The 27538-nt window shown below is 39.3% G+C and overlaps 2 protein-coding genes across 2 annotated transcripts; one reads left to right on the plus strand and one right to left on the minus strand.

Moving 5' to 3' along the window:
* The first annotated feature begins 1708 nt into the window (after nucleotides 1-1708).
* Nucleotides 1709-5183, plus strand: LOC124263886 (uncharacterized protein YBL113C-like). Its single transcript, XM_046698613.1, has 5 exons — nucleotides 1709-1723; nucleotides 3926-4063; nucleotides 4358-4504; nucleotides 4597-4950; nucleotides 5109-5183. The coding sequence occupies exons 1-5, from the start codon at nucleotides 1709-1711 to the stop codon at nucleotides 5181-5183; spliced, it is 729 nt and encodes a 242-aa protein (XP_046554569.1).
* On the minus strand, nucleotides 4985-25964 carry LOC124263887 (monocarboxylate transporter 12-like). Its single transcript, XM_046698614.1, has 7 exons — nucleotides 25904-25964; nucleotides 11733-12329; nucleotides 9259-9403; nucleotides 8773-8885; nucleotides 8304-8336; nucleotides 6472-7266; nucleotides 4985-5665 (listed from the first exon to the last, which is right to left on the minus strand). Exons 2-7 carry the CDS (start codon nucleotides 11923-11925, stop codon nucleotides 5499-5501), a joined length of 1446 nt encoding a protein of 481 aa, XP_046554570.1. The 5' UTR covers nucleotides 11926-12329; nucleotides 25904-25964; the 3' UTR covers nucleotides 4985-5498.
* Nucleotides 25965-27538: the final 1574 nt, after the last annotated feature.

The following is a 27538-nucleotide window of genomic DNA, read 5'->3' on the forward strand; positions in this document are numbered from 1 at the left end:
GATTAAACAAGCCTTCACCGTTTTGAGGTTCCGATATTGTAAACGTTCACAAAATCGATACTCGTTATTCAATATTCATCTCAATACATGTAAGACAGTTTTGAGTTAGTTTTGTTTGTTGTTCAACATCACACTTGGCAGTTTTCCAGCTATACAACGGGTTAAATTATCAAATCTGGGCCAGACAATCCACTGATTGACATTCACAGTGATCTACTCAACTGAGACAAAAACACATGCATCAAGCGAATCTGACTACCCGATCCCATTAATCGCCTCTTACTACATGCACGGTTTATTGAAGAACAATTCCAAACCAGACCTTCACAGATCGGCTATTGAGTTATGTCCCTATTATTTGAATTAAATGTTTAATATCCTCAGATATACCAAGAGATTTCCTCTATGATGTACCACTTACAGTACCTGTGTAACATCCTATGGATATTCTCCCACCTTAAGTCAAGCGGCAGGCTAGCAAGTATCACAAGACCTCACATCATTTACATAAAACACTCCTAGGATATTTCATACAGCCATTTGTTTGAGATCCCAACACTTAATACTGAAGTTATGGACTGTTAAAACCTTCATAGATGATATGAAATGATTCAAATATCAACCATATATTTGACACTCAGCTCTGTGTTAAAAACACTGCCATGTCCAGCTGGATAACAATCTTTGTCTTTGTCTGTAGGAGACATATTCCTTCACAAGTACAAGGATGGCAAGTTTCTGCTGATCCATAAATTTCTGCCAATTTTATTTCAAATTGATCAATTCTATGAATCATCAAAAAAACCTGAATCCCCTATTCGATGACAATATCAAGTTTTCAGCTGAAAACAGGCCCCAATTTCTCGTTTTGCCCCAAAGTCTGAGTTTTGACTTAAGTTAGAGTTCTTACTCAAATTTGAGAAAACACAGAAAACTGCATTTCCCAGAAAAACTGAAATCGATATTAAACTCAAACATAGTAGACAATTCGAGTTTGGTGGATACATTACTTAAGTTTTTTGGGCATTTTTATTTCAAAAATGCAGTTGAGTTAAAAATTCAGCTGTTTCAAATTGTCAAACTCAGTTTGAAATTTGAGTAAAAACTTAAAGTTGTGTCGAGATATCGGGGCCAGATTTTCCTGTTGAGGTTCTTGAAATGCATATAGAAGTTGATATTCAAGTAGAAGACAAAATATTATGGATGTCAACTTCTTCTTTATTGTATACACAATGTTTCTGGGCTATTCCTTGCCCGTGAAATGACTAAGGGGCCAGGAATAGCCCAGAAACGTTGTGTATACAATAAAGAAGAAGCTGACATCCACGATATTTTTATTTTCCTGTTGCCATCCCTGCTAGTATGAGTTAAACATGAACCTTACTAAGTTGGTTTCTATTGAAATTGTGTAGACAAGAAGTACCGGTATCCGACTTTGGCTGGGAAAAGCCAGGCACCTAGTAGCTCACCCAGAATATGACAAACATAGTAGCTTGTTATACAGAAATAAATTGTAAAATATTTCCAATATACATAAATATTCAGGTGATATATTCAAACTGACATGAAATGTCTGAAAATGTAATAGTTACAAATACACAGATGAAAATAATTGACAGAAAACATGAGCAACGATGCACACCAGACGTACGATGAAAACATGAGCAACGATGCGCACCACAGAAGTACGATGAAAACATGAGCAACGATGCGCACCACAGAGGTACGATGAAAACATGAGAAACAATGCACACCACAGAGGTACGATGAAAACATGAGCAACGATGCACACCACAGAGGTACGATGAAAACATGAGCAATGATGCACACCACAGAGGTACGATGAACGATAACATGAACGCTGTTGGACTATTCAGACCTGTAGGCCTCCTCCGTGGTGTAGTGGTTAAAGTGCCCACTGGTCGGCTCGGAGTCAGTATAATGTGTCTGAGTGGGGTATTCATGCTTAACTGCGGCATGGTATCTCAGTGGGCTGGCACTATAAAACCAGCTTAAGTCTGGGCTAGTACAAGCAGCCGCACATACACATACACACGCATGCAAACATGTGAAGGTCCGGGTGAGAATGTGCCTTCAGTAACCCATGCTTGTCGTAAGAGGCAACTAACGGGATCGGGTGGTCAGGCTCGCTGACTTGGTTGACATGTGTCATCGGTTCCAATTGCGCAGATCGATGGTCATGCTGTTGATCACTGGATTGTCTGGTCTAGACTCCAGTATTTACAGACCGCCGCCATATAGCTGGAATATTGCTGAGTGTGGTGTGAAACTAAACTCACTCACTCACTCACTCACACACGCATGCACGTCATCATATGAGCGAAATATTCTTAAGTACGATGTAAACCCCATTTCACCTCACCTCACCTATTCAGACCTGTGCAAAATAACCATGTCCCAGAGCCTGTGCATCTGATTTTCATCAAGCCTTATAAGCAGGTGTTGAGAACAATCCTGGAATCTCGGAATCTCAAGAGAAATTCTATACCTGTACAGGAAATAAAGCAACAGGGGCTGACTCTCTTTACAACAAGACAAAATGAAAATACCCCACATAGACTTTCTTACTGTAGAAGCCAAAAATGGCAAATAATATGTGTAAAATTCTATCTAACAACAACAAAATTCATTATCTTGCCGTATTAAACTTTTGTTGCTGTTATATTCATTAGTAGCAGTATGGACATGGAAGCTGAAAACTGTCTGGAATTTTAGGCCTCATTTATAAACAAACTTAGTCTTATGACTGACTGACTGAGTTTAGTTTTACGCCGCTTTTAGCAATATTCCAGCAATATCACGACGGGGGACACCAGAAATGGGCTTCACACATTGTGCCCATGTGGGGAATCGAACCCGGGTCTTCGGCGTGACGAGCCAACACTTTAACCACTAGGCTACCCCACAGCCCCGAAAGGTCTTATGAGGAATATTCATTATGGCTCAGCCTTTGTTTCATTCATGAAATGTCAATCCCTTTTCCCATTGGTGAATATAAAGTACACAAAACTGTCAGCACCCATCATATGTCATTATTATGCCAAATGTCATGGTAAATTTATAGGTCAAATGCAATGATTTCAGTGCTGAGTTTCATACTGACAAGATGACAAGTCCTTGTCTGATACAGTCAAGCCTTTGATCTTTTAGGAAAGCATCTTAGAAAAAGTAATAACAAGTGTTTTATGAGAAAAAAATATAGCTAATAAGCTTCAGAGGTAGATATTTGTGATGTCATTTGATGTCATGGTAACTGATGTCATGGTAACTGATGACATCACAATGGTCTGCAAAGCCCTGATACAGTTTCATAATGTCATGTTCAGTTTTTCTCAAGCCTGCCCAAAAGCTACACATAAACAGGTGAGGCGTAACATTAACATCACCAACATAACCATATCTGTCCTTGGAGATCAATGAGATACAGGATTATGTAACGACTATGTAAAGGTGAAAGATAAGAAAAGTGTGCTATCGGAGAGGACCAATTAGTTTGTCAAAAGACAACCATAACTGTAAAATGTAAACATTCAAAATATTAACAGTTACAAAAGACAACCATAACTGTAAAACACAAATATGTCAAATATACATAAACCTTAAATGAAAACACAACATTATGAAAAATAGCGTGGTTAACACTGGTTATGAAAACCAAGCATGCAATGCACACAAATGATACCTTTCTTTGATTCTGCTTTCATCTAAAGCATATTTCTTTTCATCTTCATGAAATCCCAAAACAGATACTAAAAAATTACTTAAAATATTTCTCAAACAGAACATCTATATAACCTTGCTGCCATACCCCTGCCAGAATTCTAAATGTACATATCTATGCCACCATCAATATACATATTGATGCCTCCATCAATATACAGATCTATGCCTCATCAATGTACAGATCTATGCCTCCATCAATGTACAGATCTATGCCTCAATCAATGTACAGATATATGCCTCCATCAATGTACAGATATATGCCTCCATCAATGTACAGATGTATGCCACCATCAATGTACAGATCTATGCCTCCATCAATGTACAGATCTATGCCATCAATCAATGTACAGATATATGCCACCATCAATATACAGATATATGCCTCCATCAATGTACAGATCTATGCCTCCATCATGCCTCCATCAATGTACAGATCTATGCCTCCATCAATGTACAGATCTATGGCACCATCAATGTACAGATCTTGGCACCACAATGATCTATGCCAAGTGCTCTGCCTCCATGTACAGATCTATGGATCACCTTCCATCAATGTACAGATCTATGCCTCAATCAATGTACAGATCTATGCACCATCCATCAATGCCTACAGATCTATGCCTCCATCAATGTACAGATATATGGCTCAATGTACAGATCTATGGCCATCAATGTACAGATCTATGCCTCCATCAATATACCTATCATCAATGTACAGATCTATGCCTCCATCAATATACAGATCTATGCCTCCATCAATGTACAGATCTATGCCTCCATCAATGTACAGATATGCCTCCATCAATGTACAGATCTGCCTGCCTCCATCAATGTATGTACATCAATGTACAGATCTATGCCTCCATCAATGTACAGATCTATGCCTCCATCAATGTACAGATCTATGCCTCCATCAATGTACAGATCTATGCCTCCATCAATGTACAGATCTATGCCTCCATCAATGTACAGATCTATGCCTCCATCAATGTACAGATCTATGCCTCCATCAATGTACAGATCTATGCCTCCATCAATGTACAGATCTATGCCTCCATCAATGTACAGATCTATGCCTCCATCAATGTACCGATCTATGCCTCCATCAATGTACAGATCTATGCCTCCATCAATGTACAGATCTATGCCTCCATCAATGTACAGATCTATGCCTCCATCAATGTACAGATCTATGCCTCCATCAATATACAGAGCTATGGTACATTGGTATCTGATCCATGAACTCCTCGAGGTCCCATTTGCTGTTCGATGCTTCATAATAAAGCGACGTTAGGATGCTGGGGGTTATGTTGAAATATTTGTTCAAGCCTATTGTGTAATACAGTGACTGAATAAAAAATAATGTACAGATGTATGCCACCTACATGTACAGATCTATGTCTTCATCAATATACAGATCTATGCCTCCATCAATGTAAAAATATATGTCTTCATCAATGTACAGATCTATGTCTTCATCAATATACAGATCTATGCCTCCATCAATGTACAGATATATGTCTTCATCAATGTACAGATCTATGTCTTCATCAATGTACAGATCTATGCCTCCATCAATGTACAGATATATGTTTTCATCAATGTACAGATCTATGTCTTCATCAATGTACAGATCTCTGCCTCCATCAATGTACAGATGTATGCCACCTACATGTACAGATCTCTGCCTCCATCAATGTACAGATCTATGCCTCCATCAATGTACAGATCTATGCCTCCATCAATGTACAGCCTTAACTCCCCTGAGCAACCTCTTCTTCTGTGTCCTTGCTGTAGATGGCTGATCCCGTCAGTTTGGTCTTGAGAGGCACTAGCAGCATTATGACACCGCTGGCTAAGACCAGTGCCCCAGCTGTGTACAGTGCCAAGTCATAGATACCAAAGCTGTCCTTCAACAGGCCTGAAACACAGAGTGAGTGAGTGAGTTTAGTTTCACACCGCTTTTAGCAATATTCCAGCAATATCACGGCAGGGGACACCAGAAATGGGCTTCACACATTGTATCCAGATGGGGAAAAGAACCCGGGTCTTCAGCATGAGAAGCGAACGCTTTAACCACTAGGCTACCCCACAGCCCCCTGAAACACAGAACATTACAGCCACTGTGCACTGTGTGTTAACATATCTATTAGCATCAGTCCATTAGATAGACCTAACTTCTCAATGACATGTAACATATTTATAGGATTAGTAATAACTCACATAGGGGATGTTCTTTTAAACTTCAACACTGTGTTGGCATGGAAACCCTGCTAACCTTGCCAAATACCACTATATACGGCAAAACGCCATGATTCTGTACTCTTTGTATGTAAACATAAAATGTAAATGTTGTGTTGAAGTGACAAAATAACCTCAACTTATTGCAGTTATATCCACAGCATTTCAACTCAGTATTGCAGGGAAGCCTAAAGTTGCTGGTCTCCATTACCAGATCGGAGAATCTAATCAGCACAAATATGGGTAAGCGAGTTTAGTTTAACACTCAGCACTATTCCAGCTATATGGCGGCGGTCTGTAAATAATCGAGTCTGGACCAGACAATCCAGGTATCAACAGCACGAGCATCAATATACGCAATTGGGATACAATGACATGTGTCAACCAAGTCAGCGAGCCTGACCACCCAATCACGTTATTTGCCTCTTACGACAAGCATGGATTACTGAAGACCAATACTAACACGGACCTTCACGGGTTAGTTACCTGCGATTGGAGGTCCAGCAAAACATCCCACACCATTGGACAGCATGAGGTAGCCAACGCCATCACCCAGATTCTCGGGGCCCAGCAGGTCAGACGTCAAGATAAGAAGCAGGCCCAGGATGCCCCCAAACCCAAGTCCAACAACACCATGAAGCATCACCATGGTACCATACGTCTTAGCTACTGGGAAGCAAATAACTCCAATGCCTGCCAGTAAACATACCAGTACATACAAGAAAATCCTGTTCATCCAACGGAAGTTACCGATGAAACCTGTCACAAGAGAACCTAAGAAAGTACAAAGACCTAAAACAGTCAGCATATAAGCAGCTTCTATACTTGTAATGCCTAGTGATGTTAGAATGAAATCTGGTCCAAATGTCACCACCATATTTAGACCCATATTCCACATTATATTACTGACAAAAAACACATCGAATTCAAAAACACAAAAACCAAAAAAATGTCGGAATCTTTTTTCTTTTGTTTCATTATCATGATTACTTTTTTCTTCTGTATTTTCTAACATAGTTTCATCTTCTATCTTCTTCTTAGGTCTAGGCAAGGGACGTAAGAGGAGGCCGAATACGAACAGATTTAACATCAAACCTGCCACTATAATCAGCGACCCGCGCCATGTATAGACTTCAATAAGGTAGCCAACTATTATGGGGAAAACTGTCATCCCGAGCCCAGAACCTGCTGTAGCGACCCCGGTGGCGAGACTGGTGTGCTTGTGATAGTACAGCCCGCTCATCACGTGAGATGGGACATACACGAAGCAAAACCCCACACCTGAAACAGACAGCATTTCATATCCAGTGTGCTGACACATATATCGGCAAAAAACTTTGACAAGACAACAAATGTCAAACTACACTCAACAAGGAGAGAATATGTCGTCTTTATCTGATAAACATTTAAACCCAACTCTCCACAGAGCGTACATGTAGTCTATATCTCAAATATCTAAACCCAGCTTTCCACAGAGCGTACATGTAGTCTATGTCTCATACACACCTGCACTCACTCCCCACAGAGTGTACATGTAGTCAATATCTCATACACACCTGCACCCACTCCCCACAGAGTGTACAGGTAGTCTATATCTCATACACACACCCACTCCCAGACAGAAAAGAGTACAACAGTCCATATACACAGGTAGTCAGCATATCCATGCATACACCTGCCTGCACACAAACAATATCGCCTGAGCATAAATGTAGTCCATATCTGAACTCTGCCGCTATACACACCTGCACCCACTCCCACACAGAGGATGTACATGTAGTCCATATCCTGCACCATGGACTGGTATACAGGTGTTCTAACAGTCAGACAGCACTCACCCACAGAGCATACATGTAGTCCATATCCATAACACCTGCATCTCATACACCTCAAATGCACCTGCACACTCCCCACAGAGCATACATGTAGTCTATATCTCATACACACCTGCACCCCTCTGGGGTGTACATGTAGTCCCTCAAATTGTACACCTGTAGTCCATATCTCATACACACCTGCACCCATTCCCCACAGAGTGTACATGTAGTCTATATCTCATACACACCTGCACCCACTCCCCACAGAGTGTACATGTAGTCTATATCTCATACACACCTGCACCCACTCCCCACAGAGGCATGTACAGGTAGTCTATATCTCATACACACCTGCACCCACTCCCCACAGAGTGTACATGTAGTCTATATCTCATACACACCTGCACCCACTCCCCACAGAGTGTACATGTAGTCCATATCTCATACACACCTGCACCCACTCCCCACAGAGTGTACATGTAGTCTATATCTCATACACACCTGCACCCACTCCCCACAGAGCGTACATGTAGTCTATATCTCATACACACCTGCACCCACTCCCCACAGAGTGTACATGTAGTCCATATCTCATACACACCTGCACCCACTCCCCACAGAGGGTACAGGTAGTCTATATCTCATACACACCTGCACCCACTCCCCACAGAGCATACATGTAGTCCATATCTCATACACACCTGCACCCACTCCCCACAGAGTGTACATGTAGTCCATATCTCATACACACCTGCACCCACTCCCCACAGAGCATACATGTAGTCCATATCTCATACACACCTGCACCCACTCCCCACAGAGTGTACATGTAGTCTATATCTCATACACACCTGCACCCACTCCCCACAGAGTTTACATGTAGTCCATATCTCATACACACCTGCACCCACTCCCCAGAGAGTACACAGAGCATACATGTAGTCCATATCTCATACACACCTGCACCCACTCCCCACAGAGTGTACATGTAGTCTATATCTCATACACACCTGCACCCACTCCCCACAGAGCTGTACAGGTAGTCTATATCTCATACACACCTGTCCCACTATCCATACACACCTGCATACATGTAGTCCATATATCTCATACACAGGCACCCACATGTAGTCTATATCTCATCCACACTCACCTGCACCCACCCACCCCCACAGTGTGTACATGTAGTCCATATCTCATACACACCTGCACCCACTCCCCACAGAGCGTACATGTAGTCTATATCTCATACACACCTGCACCCACTCCCCACAGAGTGTACATGTAGTCCATATCTCATACACACCTGCACCCACTCCCCACAGAGTGTACATGTAGTCTATATCTCATACACACCTGCACCCACTCCCCACAGAGTGTACATGTAGTCTATATCTCATACACACCTGCACCCACTCCCCACAGAGCGTACATGTAGTCTATATCTTATACACACCTGCACCCACTCCCCACAGAGCGTACATGTAGCCTATGCTTTGGCAGGAAGGGCACACAGAGTATGCTGGCGGAACTCAGGCCAGCACCGATCAATACAATGGTTCGATGACTCAAATAGTTCATCAACAAACTGGCAAGTGGACCTGTAGAAAAAACATTATATTTCACAAAGCAACATAAATACATGAGAATACATGGGACAGGGTTTCACCAAGCCCTTGAAAGTAATGGCCCATCATGACTCACTGCATACCAACACAAAGGGTTTCACCTAGCATATGAAAGTAATGAGTCATCATGACTCACTGCATACCAACACAATGGGTTTCATCTAGCATATGAAAGTAATGAGTCATTATGACTCACTGCATACCAACACAAAGGGTTTCACCTAGCATATGAAAGTAATTAGTCATCATGACTCACTGCATACCAACACAAAGGGTTTCACCTAACATATGAAAGTAATGAGTCATCATGACACTGCATCATAACTCACTGCATACCAACACAAAGGGTTTCACCTAGCATATGTAAGTAATGAGTCATCATGACTCACTGCATACCAACAGAAAGGGTTTCACCTAGCATGACTCATCACTGCATACCAACACAAAGGGTTTCACCTAACATATGAAAGTAATGAGTCATCATGACTCACTGCATATACAGAAAGGGTTTCACCTATAGTTTGGCATGACATAAAGGTCAACGTTCAATCAATGTAGGTCAGCTATGTACGTTTCATGTAATCCGACACCTTATAAATCGGTTTTGCTATGTTTGCTCTCTTTTTAAAAATTCAACACATTTCTAATTAAATGTTTAGCATCATCTGAATAAGCTTTCATGATGACAACTAGAAGTAGTCAATGTGAATGATCCAAAGCGGTCTATCACTGTGCACTGCACAGGTAACTATCATGAACTGCATGTGCATTTACCTTTATGACCCAACACTGCTGCTGTTACAGGTCATTGGCTCCCTCCCTCTGCAAGCTGTCTGCGTTCTGCTGTTTATTTTGTTGACAGTTACATAGACAGATTCTTTAATACAAATGCATAAAATCGGTGATTTACAATGTGATTAGGTTGTCTGACACAACATCCACTTGCACAGTTTGAGATCGATTGGGCCATTGGATGAAGAGATATTTACAAAAAGACGGGTCCACATGCATTTCATGCCAAACTATAGCATATAAAAGCAATGAGTGATCATGACTCATTGCATACCAACACAAAGGGTTTCTACATGTGTGAGTGAGTATGAAACTACATGTGTATGTGAGTATGAAACTACATGTGTGTATGAGTATGAAACTACATGTGTGAGTGAGTAGGAAACTACATGTGTGAGTGAGTAGGAAGCTACATGTGTGTGTGAGTATGAAACTACATGTGTGTGAGTATGAAACTACATGTGTGAGTGAGTATGGAACTACATGTGTGTGAGTATGAAACTACATGTGAGTGAATATGTGAGTGAATATGAAACTACATGTGTTTGCGAGTATGAAACTACATGTGTGTATGAGTATGAAACTACATGTGTGTGTGAGTATGAAACTACATGTGTGTGTGAGTATGAAACTACATGTGTTTGCGAGTATGAAACTACATGTGTGTATGAGTATGAAACTACATGTGTGTGTGTGTATATGAAACTACATGTGTGTGTGAGTAGTGAAACTACATGTGTGAGCTACAGTATGTGAAACTACATGTGTGAATGAGTATGAAACTACATGTGTTTGTGAGTATGAAACTACATGTGTGATGTGAGCATGAAACTACATGTGTGTGTGAGTATGAAACTACATGTGTTTTGCTAGTATGAAACTACATGTGTGTATGAGTATGAAACTACAAGTGTGTGTGAGTATGAAACTACATGTGTGTGTGAGTATGAAACTACATGTGTGAGCGAGTATGAAACTACATGTGTGAATGAGTATGAAACTACATGTGTGTGTGTGTGAATATGAAACTACATGTGTGAGTGAGTATGAAACTACATGTGAGTGAGTGTGAAACTACATGTGTGAGTGAGTGTGAAACTACATCTATGTGTGAATATGAAACTACATGTGTGAGCAAGTATGAAACTACATGTGTGAGTGAGTATGAAACTACATGTGTGAGCGAGTATGAAACTACAAGTGAGTGAGTATGAAACTACATGTGTGAGTATGAAACTACATGTGTGAGTATGAAACTACATGTGTGAGTGAGTATGAAACTACATGTGTGAGTGAGTATGAAACTACATGTGTGAGTATGAAACTACATGTGTGAGTGAGTATGAAACTACATGTGTGAGCGAGTATGAAACTACATGTGTGCGCGAGTATGAAACTACATGTGTGAGCGAGTATGAAACTACATGTGTGAGTGAGTATGAAACTACATGTGTGAGTGAGTATGTAGTATGGTGGCCAGGTTGTATTGGTGAAGTTGTGGAACACTTACCTGAACCGAGGAAGCAGCCAGTGTTTATGGCTGCCACTAACGACACTGAGAAGGCGTCATCACCTGTGATAGCAAGTAACTCGATATTGTATAGGCCAATCGACAGACCTGTGCCGAACGCTAGAAACTGGATCATGAAGGCTGACAAGATGATGGCCAGCCCCCAGTATCCTCCATTCACATCCCTGATCATGGCTGCTGACCAAACGTCTACTGACTGCAGCAGTTAGGATGGATGATTAACACTGGCTGTGGCTCAATGCAAACAATTTTCCAATTCTATCGGAACACGTGTTGATCAATTCAGAAGTTAACTGGTGTGGAACTTCTGATCTTTGTGGTTTTATACACGTTCATGCAAAGTATTGGCTCCTCAGAAACTTTTCCACGGGTGGTTTAAGCATCAGGTTGCTTAAAGAAGATGTGATATTCTTTTATGTACCTAGTCATGATGCTGCATAGGTGGTTGAAGAATAAGGTTGCTTCAGATAATCGCATACCCCTTGTGTCTACCACTGACAACACCATGCTCAACACTGAAGGGATGCACGCACCACAAGCGTTGAAGTTTACGATGATCTAGTCATGGTTGCATTCCTGAAATTAAATGAAAACTGAGTCAGCACATGGTAACACAGCCTGGGTGGCTACTTAACTGATATCGCTTTCCTCGGGGTCAATAGGGCACTGTAGCTTACCTTCATTTATACACAAAATATAGTGAGTGAGTGAATGAGTTTGGTTTTATGCCCCTTTTAGGTATATCACGCAATATCATGGTGGGGGTCAGCAGAAATGGGCTTCACACATTTTATCCATGTGGGGAATAGAACCCGATCCTTTGGCGTGATGAGCGAATGCTTTAACCACTAGGCTACCCCACCTTCCCACAAAATATAGAACTTCAAATTACAGTAAAGACAACAATATGAAATACTGTTTACCCTGCGACAATCACCATGTGATTCTTTTCAATAACTACACATTATTTTCAAAGAAAATGCATCTGTGTAGAAGGGACCAAAATGATAATACATGCAGACTTTGAGTTTTGATTTTTGTAAAGTGAAAGTAAAACTGTGACTATGGTTTTACACCACTTTTAGCAATATTCGAGCAATATCATGGCAGGGGGACACCCGAAATGGGTTTCAAACATTGTACCCATGTGGGGATTCGTGCCCAGGTCTTCAGCATGATGAGTGAACGCTTTAACCACTAGGCTACCCCACCGCCCCTTTTAAAGTGAAAACATATCCCTGGACATGTTAACGCAATTAATTTTTACATACACCATTTAATCCTGTCTTATATATATACTTTATTTATTTTTTTAGAAGAAATTGTAAAATATATTTGTTCAGGGCATTTTGAGAAGAGGCTAAGTTTCATAAGCTCACTTGGACTTCAATCCTGCAAAACTCAGTGATCAGTGATTGAGAATTGTTTTACACTGTTTTAGCTATATTCCAGCAAAATCTTGGCGGTGGGGTAGCCTAATGGTTAAAGCGTTGGCTCGTCACGCCGAAGACCCAGGTTCGCATCCCCACATGGGTACAATGTGTGAAGCCCATTTCTGGTGTTCCCCGCCGTGATGTTGCTGGAATATTGCTAAAAGCGGCGTAAAACTAATGAAATTTCTATCGTTTGAGCTGGGTGAATTAGATAGAAATTGATTTCTCTTTAGGGACAAACCAGATAAAAGGGGAGGTAATGCATGGTCTAGAGGGCGCTGTCAGATATGTCTATAAATGTGACGTCATAGCGCGGTAAGTTCATTCTCGGCTGCGACACCAGTACTGAACATATTGATTTGTGACACTTAAGGTGCTGCAAGAAGAGATGATAATGAGAAACACTGCTGCAGTGTTGTCATACCTACCTTGTAGGTGGAGGAGATGTTACAGTAGCATCTGATGTCTACAGTGATAATATGCGTACTTTTTTCTTCTAGGGTGCAAACGTAGAAACTGCCTTGCAGGAAGGTCAATCTGCTTGAAGGAATGTTTGCGTGGAACAAGACGGTGAGGCGTTAATCATCACTGTGATGTGATGTACCGCGTACAGTTTTAATAAACGCCTTGGCAAGTGTCGCAGGGGACTTACACTGTTGTTTGTTCTTTTATCTGGTTTGTGTTGGTGGTAGAAGGAGAAAACTCAGTCAGTCAGTCCAGCAAAATCTGGAGACACCAGACATGGACTTCACACTTTGCCCCCATGTGGGGAATGGTTCCAGGGTCTTTGGTGTGACAAGCAAGCACTTTAACCACTAGCCCACCCCACCATCACTTCCAAAAGTCTGGTTTAGAATTGTTTTTCATCAAATCATGCTTGTTGTAAGAGGCAGCTGATGGGATTAGTTGGTCAGCCTCTCTGACTTTGTTGATGCATGTCATATCCCATTTGCATAGATCAGTGCTCATGATGTCAATCACTTGACTGTCTGGTCCAGACTCAATTATTTACAGATTGGCACTAAACAATGAACAAAACACACTTCAAAAGTGAGTGAGTGAGTGAATTTAGTCTTAAGCCACTTTTAGCAATATTCCAGCAAAATCATGGTGGGGGACACCAGAAATGGGCCTCACACATTGTACCCATGTGTGGAATTGAACCCAGGTCTTCAGCAAGACGAGCGGCAGCTTTAACCACTAGGCTACCCCACCGTCTCAAACTTCAAATGAGGAGCAGATATTGACTGAGAGCAAACCAGTGAGCAGGTGAGCTAAGTTTGCCTGCAGAAAGCCATTTGATGAACCAACTTGTTGCTGGTGGGAAACAGCTTGTACTCTAACTGACACTACTCAACAGTTGTACACAGAAAAAATCTCAACATTGTTTCACGTTTCAAGATGGCTGTCATGGTAATACATGGTATCTGATGCAAGTGATGGTTTGTCAAATGTCAAACAGCAGTGATCCGTCAGCTTCTGTAAACCTTGACATTCACTGTCACTACATGTATTCACTGTTGGCAACAACAGTTTCACTGATCAGGTAGACAAGCACAGAGGAATATATCCAAACTGGATTAGCGTTGGGCTGACTGTTTACTCCAGGGATCTGAAATAGTAAGATCATGTCTCTTGCTGTCATGTTCTGAACGGGCAAAAGTTACTGAAATGTTTTCAGGAATCTATTCTCTGTATCAAGATTATTGTTGGTTCAACATATCAATATTTAACAGTCCCCTTACAAACTTTCAACGAAAGTCCTTCCAAACGGATGTGTTTCTTTTAACAAGCTGTATTGTTACACAAGTCCTAATGCAGCTAACTCAGTCGCAGTAAAACATAGACTGACTACAACAGCCTACCAGATGGGTGAGTAGATGTGTGACAAGATAATCCAGATCAGAAACAGTCAATTACAAGGTCAACTGGTCCTTAGTGTCCCAGAATTTGAGAGCAGAGTTTTGACCAGTATCAACTGTTTCTTTTAAATGTTACCTTGGTAACTCTCCATCAATGACAGGCAAATAATTTAGTCCGATATCAACTGTTCACAACACAAATTTCATACCAGACTGTCATAATGCTGGAGCTGTATACAAGCTGCAGATGAAGCCAGCAGACGGCAAACAAACAAAAATCAACAAGCATTTGTCACTAAGGTGACATAATCCCCCGCCGCAAATTATCAAATCAAACTTAAAAAGTAATGAAAGTGAAGGTTGTAATTTAAGATGAAGTTAAATGTCAACAAAAACATGACCAGTCAACCTCTCTTGATATCTAGCTCTGTAGTTGTTCAAACGCACAAACTCACTTTGACCTTGACATGAATGTCTTAGTGTATGAAATATGCAAAAATAGTAATAAAGAAATTGCTTATTGAAAAACATTCAAGAGAAGTCTTGGAAGTCTATGGCGAAATTCCAGTGAACTGTACTTGAGATATCTCGCTGACAATCTTTACATGCAGGTTAACATGCTGAAGTCTTCAAAGTGTCGCCGTGACCTCGAAAATTAAGTGAAGGTCACCAAAATCGACTGGGCCCTGCGCCTTCTCTAGATAAAGCTTGGTGTTGAATATGAAGAAAATCCAGTAAACAGTACTTGAGATAGCTTAACATGCAGGTAAAACGTTAAAGTCCCCTTGTGACCTTGAAATGAAGGTGAAGGTCACCAAACCTGACTGGGACCTTTCTTTTTCTGTGATGAACCTAGGTACCAAATATGAAAAGAATCCAGTTAACGGTTCTTAAGATAATCCAATTACGTACGTACGTACAGACGGGCGGAGCCTAATACTATAATAAAATACTGTGTGAGAAATATAGTACAGCAAAACAAAGATTGAACATGAATGAATTATTTGTTTGTTTGTTAATGCCACACTCAGCCATATCCTAACTGCAGTAAATTACAGTAATAACAAGCTAAAAGGGACCACTAACTTTAGTTCATTATAACCAAAGTTCGTTATATGCATTTTGACTAAAATACACAGCAGGTGGACAGGACAAAAGGAACAGTACATTATGTGTGTCAGTTCATTGTAAGCATGCTCGTTATAAACTTAGTCAACTGTCCAGACAGTAGCCTGTCAAAAATCAAGTGTAGACCAGACAATCCAGTCACAGATATCACACACAATAATCCATGTTCTTGGGTTATGACTAGCCTTGCTCTAAGGCTGTGCTGAATGCTGAGCCCATGGACGTATAGCAATTCAGTCCTTACAGAGAGGCAAGTCTAGATAAGCAGACTGTTTTGCCAGTCTGTTAGAGGAATATTTATATTTTGTAGAAATTATCATTTAAACTATTAATTATTACCTTAGAGACTGGTGCAAGTCTAGGTTATAATGACAATCACCAAACCTGACCATGCCATGCATTTAGTTTCCCCAGCAGCCAGGATATTTTGCTCCCACAGGGTCCAATATATTATCTAGGACTGCAAGGTATTACCGGTATACCGGTATGTCGCAATACGCTTTTCAAACGATACGTATTGCAATATATTTTCTGAGAACCGGTATATTGGGTAAAGAACATACATGAAGATTTATGATTTTTATGGTTTAAACTAAAATCTATACAGACTATCATTCACAACAAATGGTTTCCTTCGTTATTCAATGACAAAACAGCAGACTATAGTGTAATACTATAAGTTGTATAAAAGAGGAAATAGAATCCCTGACTATGCAACCTAATTTTGAGTTTGCCGTTATCAGAACCATTAACATATATGTTTAGGGACTTATAATGTAGAAAATAGGATTGACATGCACAGTTAGCGTCACTCACTGTCAAGTTCCCAATATATCGCAATACATATTGCAATCTGGCTACCTGAATCTCAATATATTGCAATACACTTTATTTGCCAATACACAGCCCTAATATTATGTGTGTATTATGCATTCACTCTAACCGTTGTAACCAGCCATTTTTACAGTGTATATGAGCAGATACTTGGACAAGATGACAGCTGTCAGTCAAACATACTGTTTCCTCCCTCACTTCAGATAACTGTTTACCTGCTCATATCAAGCACACTTGGACAAGATGACAGGTGTCAGTTAATCATATCGTATCCTTCCTCACTTCAGATAACTGTTTACCTGCTGATATCAAAGACACTTGGACAAGATGACAGGTGTCAGTCAAACATACTGTATCCTCCCTCACTTCAGATAACTGTTTACCTGCTCATATCAAGCACACTTGAACAAGATGACAGGTGTCAGTCAAATATACTGTTTCCTCCCTCACTTCAGATAACTGTTTACCTGCTGATATCAAGCACACTTGCACAAGATGACAGGTGTCAATCAAACATATTGTATCCTCCCTCACTTCAGATAACTGTTTACCTGCTGATATCAAGCACACTTGGACAAGATGACAGGTGTCAGTCAAACATATTGTATCCTCCCTCACTTCAGATAACTGTTTACCTGCTGATATCAAACACACTTGGACAAGATGACAGGTGTGAGTCAATCAAAATGTATCCTTCCTCACTTCACCTCACTGTTTACCTGCCGAATATCAAAGACCCTTGGACCAGAGGATTAGATATTTGTTTACCTGCCGATACAAAAGACACTTGGACAAGATGAAAGGTCTCAGTCAAAATACTGTATCCTCCCTTACAACAGATAACCATTTACCTGCTGATATCAAGCACACCTGGACAAGATGACAGGTGTCAGTCAAACATACTGATTCCTCCCTTCCCTTACTACAGATAACTGTTTACCTGCTGCTATCAAAGATACTTGGACAAGATGCCAGGTTTTAGTGTATATGAGCAGTTATGCCATTAATTATATCACTATTTGACAAGGCTGTCAAAAACAAATACACTGTCATGCACGGTTGACTGTCATTACCCCCTGAATACAATTGTCCCTCAGGCAGCATGTAATCTAATGAGCCATTACAATTTATTCATTATTTGTTATATATTTCACTGTGTCTAACATGTGCAGTGAGCCTGAAATCGAATTAGTAACAGTTAATAACATATCGCTCTATTCATTAGGACGAGTCAACTTAAATATTCTCCATCAGTTTCATGTATACATGGATATTGTGATATATAGCATTGGATATTGTGATATGTAGTATTGGATATTGTGATATGTAGTATTGGATATTGTGATATGTAGTATTGGATATTGTGATATGTAGTATTGGATATTGTGATATGTAGTATTGGATATTGTGATATGTAGGATTGGATATTGTGATATGTAGGATTGGATATTGTGATATGTAGTATTGGATATTGTGATATGTAGTATTGGATATTGTGATATGTAGTATTGGATATTGTGATATGTAGTATTGGATATTGTGATATGTAGTATTGCATATTGTGATATGTAGTATTGCATATTGTGATATGTAGTATTGGATATTGTGATATGTAGTATTGGATATTGTGATATGTAGTATTGGATATTGTGATATGTAGCATTGCATATTGTGATATGTAGTATTGCATATTGTGATATGTAGTATTGCATATTGTGATATGTAGCATTGGATATTGTGATATGTAGTATTGGATATTGTGATATGTAGTATTGGATATTGTGATATGTAGTGATATGTAGTATTGGATATTGTGATATGTAGTATTGGATATTGTGATATGTAGTATTGGATATTGTGACATGTAGTATTGGATATTGTGATATGTAGGATTGGATATTGTGATATGTAGTATTGGATATTGTGATATGTAGCATTGGATATTGTGATATGTAGCATTGGATATTGTGATATGTAGCATTGGATATTGTGATATGTAGGATTGGATATTGTGATATGTAGTATTGGATATTGTGATATGTAGTATTGGATATTGTGATATGTAGTATTGGATATTGTGATATGTAGTATTGGATATTGTGATATGTAGTATTGGATATTGTGATATGTAGTATTGCATATTGTGATATGTAGTATTGCATATTGTGATATGTAGTATTGCATATTGTGATATGTAGTATTGGATATTGTGATATGTAGCATTGGATATTGTGATATGTAGTATTGGATATTGTGATATGTAGCATTGGATATTGTGATATGTAGCATTGGATATTGTGATATGTAGTATTGGATATTGTGATATGTAGCATTGGATATTGTGATATGTAGTATTGGATATTGTGATATGTAGTATTGGATATTGTGATATTGATATGTAGTATTGGATATTGTGATATGTAGTATTGGATATTGTGATATGTAGTATTGGATATTGTGACATGTAGTATATGTATAGGATTGGATATTGTGATATGTAGTATTGGATATTGTGATATGTAGCATTGGATATTGTGATATGTAGCATTGGATATTATGATATGCTAGCATTGATATGTAGCATTGGATATTGTGATATGTAGTATTGGATATTGTGATATATGGATATTGTGATATGTAGTATTGGATATTGTGATATGAAGTATTGGATATTGTGATATGTAGTATTGCATATTGTGATATGTAGCATTGGATATTGTGATATGTAGTATTGGATATTGTGATATGTAGCATTGGATATTGTGATATGTAGCATTGGATATTGTGATATGTAGTATTGGATATTGTGATATGTAGCATTGGATATTGTGATATGTAGCATTGGATATTGTGATATGTAGTATTGGATATTGTGATATGTAGTATTGGATATTGTGATATGTAGTATTGGATATTGTGATATGTAGTATTGGATATTGTGATATGTAGTGATATGTAGTATTGGATATTGTGATATGTAGTATTGGATATTGTGATATGTAGTATTGGATATTGTGATATGTAGTATTGGATATTGTGATATGTAGTATTGGATATTGTGATATGTAGTATTGGATATTGTGATATGTAGCATTGGATATTGTGATATGTAGCATTGGATATTGTGATATAATAGCATTGGATATTGTGATATATATATTGTGATATGTATGTAGCATGGATATTGATATATAGTATATTGTGATATGTAGTATTGGATATTGTGATATGTAGTGGATATTATGATATATAGTATTGGATATTGTGATATGTATTGCATATTGCATGTAGTATGTGGATATTATGATATGTAGTATTGGATATTGTGATATGTAGCATTGGATATTGTGATATATGTATTGTGATATATAGTATTGGATATTGTGATATGTAGCATTGGATATATGTAGATATGTAGCATTGTGATATGTAGTATTGTGGTATATTGTATATATAGTATTGGATATTTGGATATTGTGATATGTAGTATTGGATATTATTGTGATATGTAGTATTGGATATTGTGATATGTAGTGATATTGTGATATGTAGTATTGGATATTAGTGATATATTGTGATATGTAGTATTGATATTGTGATATGTAGTATTGTGATATGTAGCATTGGATATTGTGATATGTAGTATTGGATATTGTGATATGTAGTATTGGATATTGTGATATGTAGTGATATGTAGTATTGGATATTGTGATATGTAGTATTGGATATTGTGATATGTAGGATTGGATATTGTGATATGTAGTATTGGATATTGTGATATGTAGCATTGGATATTGTGATATGTAGCATTGGATATTGTGATATGTAGTATATGTATGTGTATTGGTCTGTGCAAATGGCAGGCAAATTTACAAGCATAGACCTATCAAAGACTTCAGTAGTTAATCAAACAGAACGATATTTTGAAGAACCTTTCCACATGAAACATTCAAAAATACATTAAGAAAAATGTAGTCTCAGTCCCTGAACTACATTATTTTCCCTACAGCCTTGCGCTTCCTGCAATGCTAATGCCCCAAATGAAGGGAAGTCTAGATTTCCTCAGGTTCTCAATCTCCAATCTCACTGGGGCTCCTTTTCAATTTAAATTGGTTTATTTGTTACAATCAAAACTATGTCTATTGAGAGACTAAGCGTTAATGGTTTTTTCACATCTGACCTCACCCTTGTTACTATTACTTCTGCCACATTCCAACTCTATCTTAGGGGGCATGCAAACCAGTTAGAGACACACCAGTGGTGGATAGAATGAGCAGATATCCCTTGTAACATGATACCCTTTTAGCAAGGAACAATCTTGGGAAACAAAAGATCTTAATATTCTCAAATAACATCAGATAAAAAATCATGAGGGTATTTTTTGTTTTACTTGTTCCATGTCAGCTGAATTCCCCCTGCAAGTGGTGCTTACATCCTAATAACACTAAATATATGCTAACTTGTGACTGTCAGTTGAACTGCCATGGATTTCAGGGGGCTGTGGCGTAGCCTAGTGGTTAAAGTGTTGACTCGTCATACTGAAGACCTGGGTTCGATTCCCCACAATGTGTGAAGCCCATTTCTGGTGTCCCTAACAGTGATTTTGCTAAAATATTGTTAAAAGTAATGCAAAACCCTACTCACTCACTCACTCACTGTATTGTAGGTCCCTGTTAGTGGTAATTAGGTCTGACTTTCAGTGGTTTGTACAGCCAACTCCTCCACTACTACACTTATACGCTGGTATCTGGTCTGCTTAGCCACCCAAAATATTGACCACTCATACATGTAGTCGTAGGAGTCATATTTGTGTATTACACTTACAACTCAATGATCACGTACACACTGCACTAATATTCATGTATTTGGTGATCACAATAAAATTCTCTGATGTTAAATGATAAGTGAGTGAGTGAGTGAGTTTGGTTTTACGTGCTTTTAGCAATATTCCAGCAACATCAAGGCAGGGGACACAAGAAATGAGCTGCACGCATTGTACCCATGTGGGGATTCGAACCCGGGTCTTCGGCACGACGAGTCAACGCTTTAACCACTAGGCTACCCCACCGCCCCTTAAATGATAAGTAATAACATTTGTCATATAGCTGAAAAACCTACTGTGGTGTCAATAAATAAAGGCTATAAAGTCCTCAAACTGCCATTTCATCTTAATAAAATTGGGATGTTAATATCTATTTGTGTTTTAATCATAATTACATTTACAGCTTGAAAGGATCACTGGTGTATCATATGTACAGACATATCAATAATGCAAACAAAACGCTGATATGACTATATTATCTATTCACCTGTGATATTATGTTATAGATATATCCTGATATCAATGGATGAAGTATTAGCGCTGATGTTTCTTTTTTCAGTAAACAAAGAGTTAGAACTACACTCTAGATATATATCAATAATAATAGTCGAAAACATTATTGCTGAAAAACATATCTCAGGTGACATCACATACACAACATCCTACCATGATAGATTAAGGTAATTCAATTTACAGGCAGATATCAAAAACAAAGACACTTGGACAAGATGACAGGTGTCAGTCAAATATACTGTATCCTCCCTCACGTCAGATAACTGTTTACCTGCTGATATCAAAGATACTTGGACAAGATGACAGGTGTCAATCAAACATACTGTATCCTCCCTCACTTCAGAAAACTGTTTACCTGCTGATATCAAAGATACTTGGACTGACTGACTGACTGAGATTAGTTTTACGCCGCTTTTAGCAATATTCCAGCAATATCACGGCGGGGGACACCAGAAATGGGCTTAACACATTGTGCCCATGTGGGGAATCGAACCCGGGTCTTCGGCGTGACGAGCCAACGCTTTAACCACTAGACTACCCCACCGCCCCAAAGATACTTGGTCAAGATGATAGGTGTCAGTCAAACATACTGTATCCTCCCTCACTTCAGATAACTGTTTACCTGCTGATATCAAAGATACTTGGACAAGATGACAGGTGTCAGTCAAACATACTGTATCCTCCCTCACTTCAGATAACTGTTTACCTGCTGATATCAAAGACACTTGGACAAGATGACAGGTGTCAATCAAACATATTGTATCCTCCCTCACTTCAGAAAACTGTTTACCTGCTGATATCAAGCACACTTGGACAACATTACAGGTGTCAGTCAATCAAAATGTATCCTTCCTCACTTCACCTCACTGTTTACCTGCCGAATATCAAACACACTTGAACCAGAGGATTAGATATTTGTTTACCTGCCGATACAAAAGACACTTGGACAAGATGACAGGTGTGAGTCAATCAAAATGTATCCTTCCTCACTTCACCTCACTGTTTACCTGCCGAATATCAAACACACTTTGACCAGAGGATTAGATATTTGTTTACCTGCTGATACAAAAGACACTTGGACAAGATGAAAGGTCTCAGTCAATATACTGTATCCTCCCTTACTACAGATAACCATTTACCTGCTGATATCAAGCACACCTGGACAAGATGACAGGTGTCAGTCAGTCAAACATACTGATTCCTCCCCTCCCTTACTACAGATAACTGTTTGCCTGCTGCTATCAAAGATACTTGGACAAGATGCCAGGTTTTAGTCAACTATACCAGATCATCCCATCATTTTATCCTATAATGGGTAGGTCTCCCAGCAGGATTAAGCTAAGAGATATTAGTGGGGTCAGTACAGATAACATATATCCATAGGACATTTAGATACAACTGTTTACAAACAAATTTGGAGTTGCCATTGACTACAGGAGCTTAAGTCGGTACTGACAAGCCGGGATCTCAACAAATTACCAGAATGTTCTCATCAACACCAAAATATTAATCTTAGAGATGGAAAATAGGGTGTCTGACCCATTGAAAATTCACAGGACGAAATCTACAGGATTTGTCAGTGGGTCCAACGCCATTCGTGAACAGTGCACTAGAACTGAATATTTATTATGTTTATTTTTAAGAAAGGGTGTTTGTACTTGAATTTTATCTGTTACATATATAAGTAAGATATGCAAAATGGAAGATGTACAAGCCATACAGTACTCATGTCAATTTGCCAAGGCCACTTACATTACAGTCAAATTAAACATTAGGCAAATAACAGCATTGTTGTGATGTATTGCTTGTTGACTTCACTGAGATGTATCTTGTCAAACATTACAAGTTATTTTTTATAGTTTAACTCCCTTTATATTACACATAAGGTACTCGTGAATAAATATATATACTGGTAATCGCTTATTCGTGATACGTATCATATTCACCTCATAGTGTATTCATTGCAGTCACAGTTGGGAGTACACCGACAGAGGCAGCACTTCACTGACACTAGGACAGAATATATTAACGCTAACATGGAAAGAAAACATGATGTGTTTAGACTAGTGTGTCTGTTTTGTGATGGACAATACCCTCTATTTGGATAAGTTACATTTAACTTCAGCTCACAAAGACACAAACACACTTGGACAATATTACAGTTGTTAGTCAAACATACTGTACCCTTCCTCACTACAGAAAACGACCCGTTAAAATTGATCTGCCATAACCCCTGCTTGTCGTAAGAGGCGCCTCATGGGATTGGGTGGTTAAACTTGCAGACTTGGTTGACACATGTCATTGTATCCCAACTGCGCAGATCGATGCTCATGCTGCTGATCACTGGAGTGTCTGGCCCAGACTTGATTATTTACAGACCACTGCCATATAGCTGGAATATTGCCAGGGGCGATGGGGTAGCCTAGTGGTTAAAGTGTTTGCTCGACACACCGAAAACCTGGCCCACATGGGTACAATGTGTAAAGCCCATTTTCTGGTGTCCCCAGCCGTGATATTGCTGGGATATTGCTAAAAGCTGCGAAAAACCAAACTCACTCACTCACTGTAATATTGCCGAGTGCGGTGTAAAACTAAAATCACTCACTACAGTTAACTGTTTACCTGCTGATATCAAAGACACTTGGACAAGATGACAGGTGTAAGTCAGACATATTGTATCCTCTCTCACTACAGATTACTGTTTACCTGCTGATATCAAAGACACTTGGACAAGATGACAGGTGTAATTCAAGCTAACTGAATCTCTCTCATGAATCACCTGCAAATTGCAAACATAAACACACTTAATGGGACATGATGACAGGTGACTTCACTCTTTATCCCTGGATTTAACCAAGCAAAAATTGAATTTGACAAAACTAACACACCAAAAGAAGACATGGGTGCTTCCTGCAAGAAATATATTGACATACATGTACGTCCTTTAAATAGTATAGTATTATACAGTAGCCGCGACACATTTTGGTCACTTCCAACTGACCAATCAGAAATAAGTATACTTCAACATTTAAGTAGAATAAACACTTACAAATCCTATTTGAAAGACTGTTGTTATCAATTTGTTCAGAATGATCTGATCATTAGCATGGTATTTGAAAAACTGTAACGTATCTATTTCTTGCATTGTAATTCTTGTACAGTAGTTGACATCATATTTATGTGATAATTAACGTGGTTAGACAAGCCTTGTGCGTTGTTCTAGGTATCAATGCAATGTTGCCATAGTTACGAAGCCTTAAGAAAGGGGCATTTTCGGACATTTACAGATGCCAAACACGTGTCAATGACAATGTACATGTTTAACTCTTATTTCGTAATCTGGTGCAATAGAACCATCAGTGTCACGATCACTTTTGGTTCAGGCAGAGACCATATACCGGTATATGGTCTCTGGTTCAGGTTATTGCGGGGTTCGTTATCTTCGCAAAATGGACGTGGTCTGGTCAAGTTAATTCATGCACCCAGTCATTTAGCATCCAAGTGCCTACGTATATCTATCAATATCACTAACAGACTTATATACACTGACTGACAAACCTGCTGGTAAACCCATCTTTCCGAAGCCATCCTTCCACATTGTCGGAAAGGCAGTTTTCTAACTCCACGCAGCAGTTGTCTACCGTTGATACTGTTGTAGAAGACTTCACAGCCAGCTGACCACGCGCACACTGAGGCGGCTGTGTCGAGCATATTTCGGCTTGATTCAGTGAAATTTATGCACGTTGTCAGTGATTATTTATAGACGCTTCGGGCTAGGAGGCTATATAGTTTGGAATTTATTATCCATTGTAATAAATTAAACTGACTAAAATGATGTAAGAATTTGTCTCCAGTGGTAGAATGTGGGGTAGAATGTGCACCCCGGCCATTGCTGGTCGTAACTGAGGCGACCAAATCGGACAACCGGGGGGCCTTTTTGCCGTGGGTCGCGCCCCTTTGTCGGTGGAAGAGGGAATGGAGGGTGCTGGTTCCAGATATAGCGTTCCTTTGTCCAATACACCACTTCGACCCTTTAATCACCTCGACTCGTGGTAGAATGGGTCAATCAATCGGCTGGTCCATAATGAGATGTCGCACAAAATTTATAAAAGATGCTTTCATGATTTTTCAGTCTTAACCAAATGAAGAACGAGGACTATTTTATGTAGACCTATATACAACTTCTTTATTCTGTATAGGCGATGTTTCGACATAGATTCTAATGTCGTTGTCAAGCCAGTGGCGACAACGACTTGACAACGACATTAGAATCGATATCGAAACGTCGCCTATATACAAAATAAAGAAGTTGTATATACACAAAAATTGTCCTCATTCTTCATCCTCTCAACTTCTAGAATGCCAAACAAAAATGTTGACCAAATGAGTTATACAAATCGGAATTTCAAATTCAAAATGTCATTAATTTCTATGTGAGTGGTGTGCCCAGAAGGCGGTGGATCATGGGTCAATCTGGTAAAAGAAATATCATTTTGGGTTTACTGCTGAAATATATCATCTGTGTAGTGAGTACCCTTGGTGCTAGCTACAAGTCGGGCTGAAGGGGTCGTTATCGGCACGGGTACTGCAGACGTGTAGGCCTACCCCAGGAACGTTTCGATACAGAGGCGTACGCTAGCAAAAATACAGATTCGTATCCTAGGACGAGTCTATTCGGCGTTGTGCCATTTTATTGATCGGAACTGTCATGCTGTTGTATTAAATGCATTTGATTGCGTTATAAATGAATATTTTGCGATGTACAATACCACTCGCAATCTGTTGAACAGTTCAGCAATCCCGTTCTTCGCCACTTACGACAAGCATGGTTTACTGAAGATGAATTGTAACTCGGATCTTTACGGGTTTTCAAGACAAGTGTGTTACGTGAATCCCTGGCGTGGCCTGTATGGGTGTCCTCAGATATGTGTTAATGAATGAGATTCTTTGTCTATATAGCTCGGGAGAACACATCCATTGTACACACCAGGTCAGAGGAATTAAGCACAGGGCTGCCAAGGACCAGAAAAACTGTTCTTCAAGAAAACGAAGGGGTGCATCAGCTCTCATAGACAAACACAAGTCTTTTGGTAATAATTTATAGTTTATATGATAATTTCTAAAAATATAAATCTCCTTCTAACAGACAGGCGTCCTTACTGTCCTCTAATCAAGACTTGCCTCTTTAAAGGA

Source organism: Haliotis rubra, unplaced genomic scaffold, assembly GCF_003918875.1.
Source record: "Haliotis rubra isolate DU_JTF1 unplaced genomic scaffold, ASM391887v1 Scf9, whole genome shotgun sequence".
NCBI classification, from domain to species: domain Eukaryota; kingdom Metazoa; phylum Mollusca; class Gastropoda; order Lepetellida; family Haliotidae; genus Haliotis; species Haliotis rubra.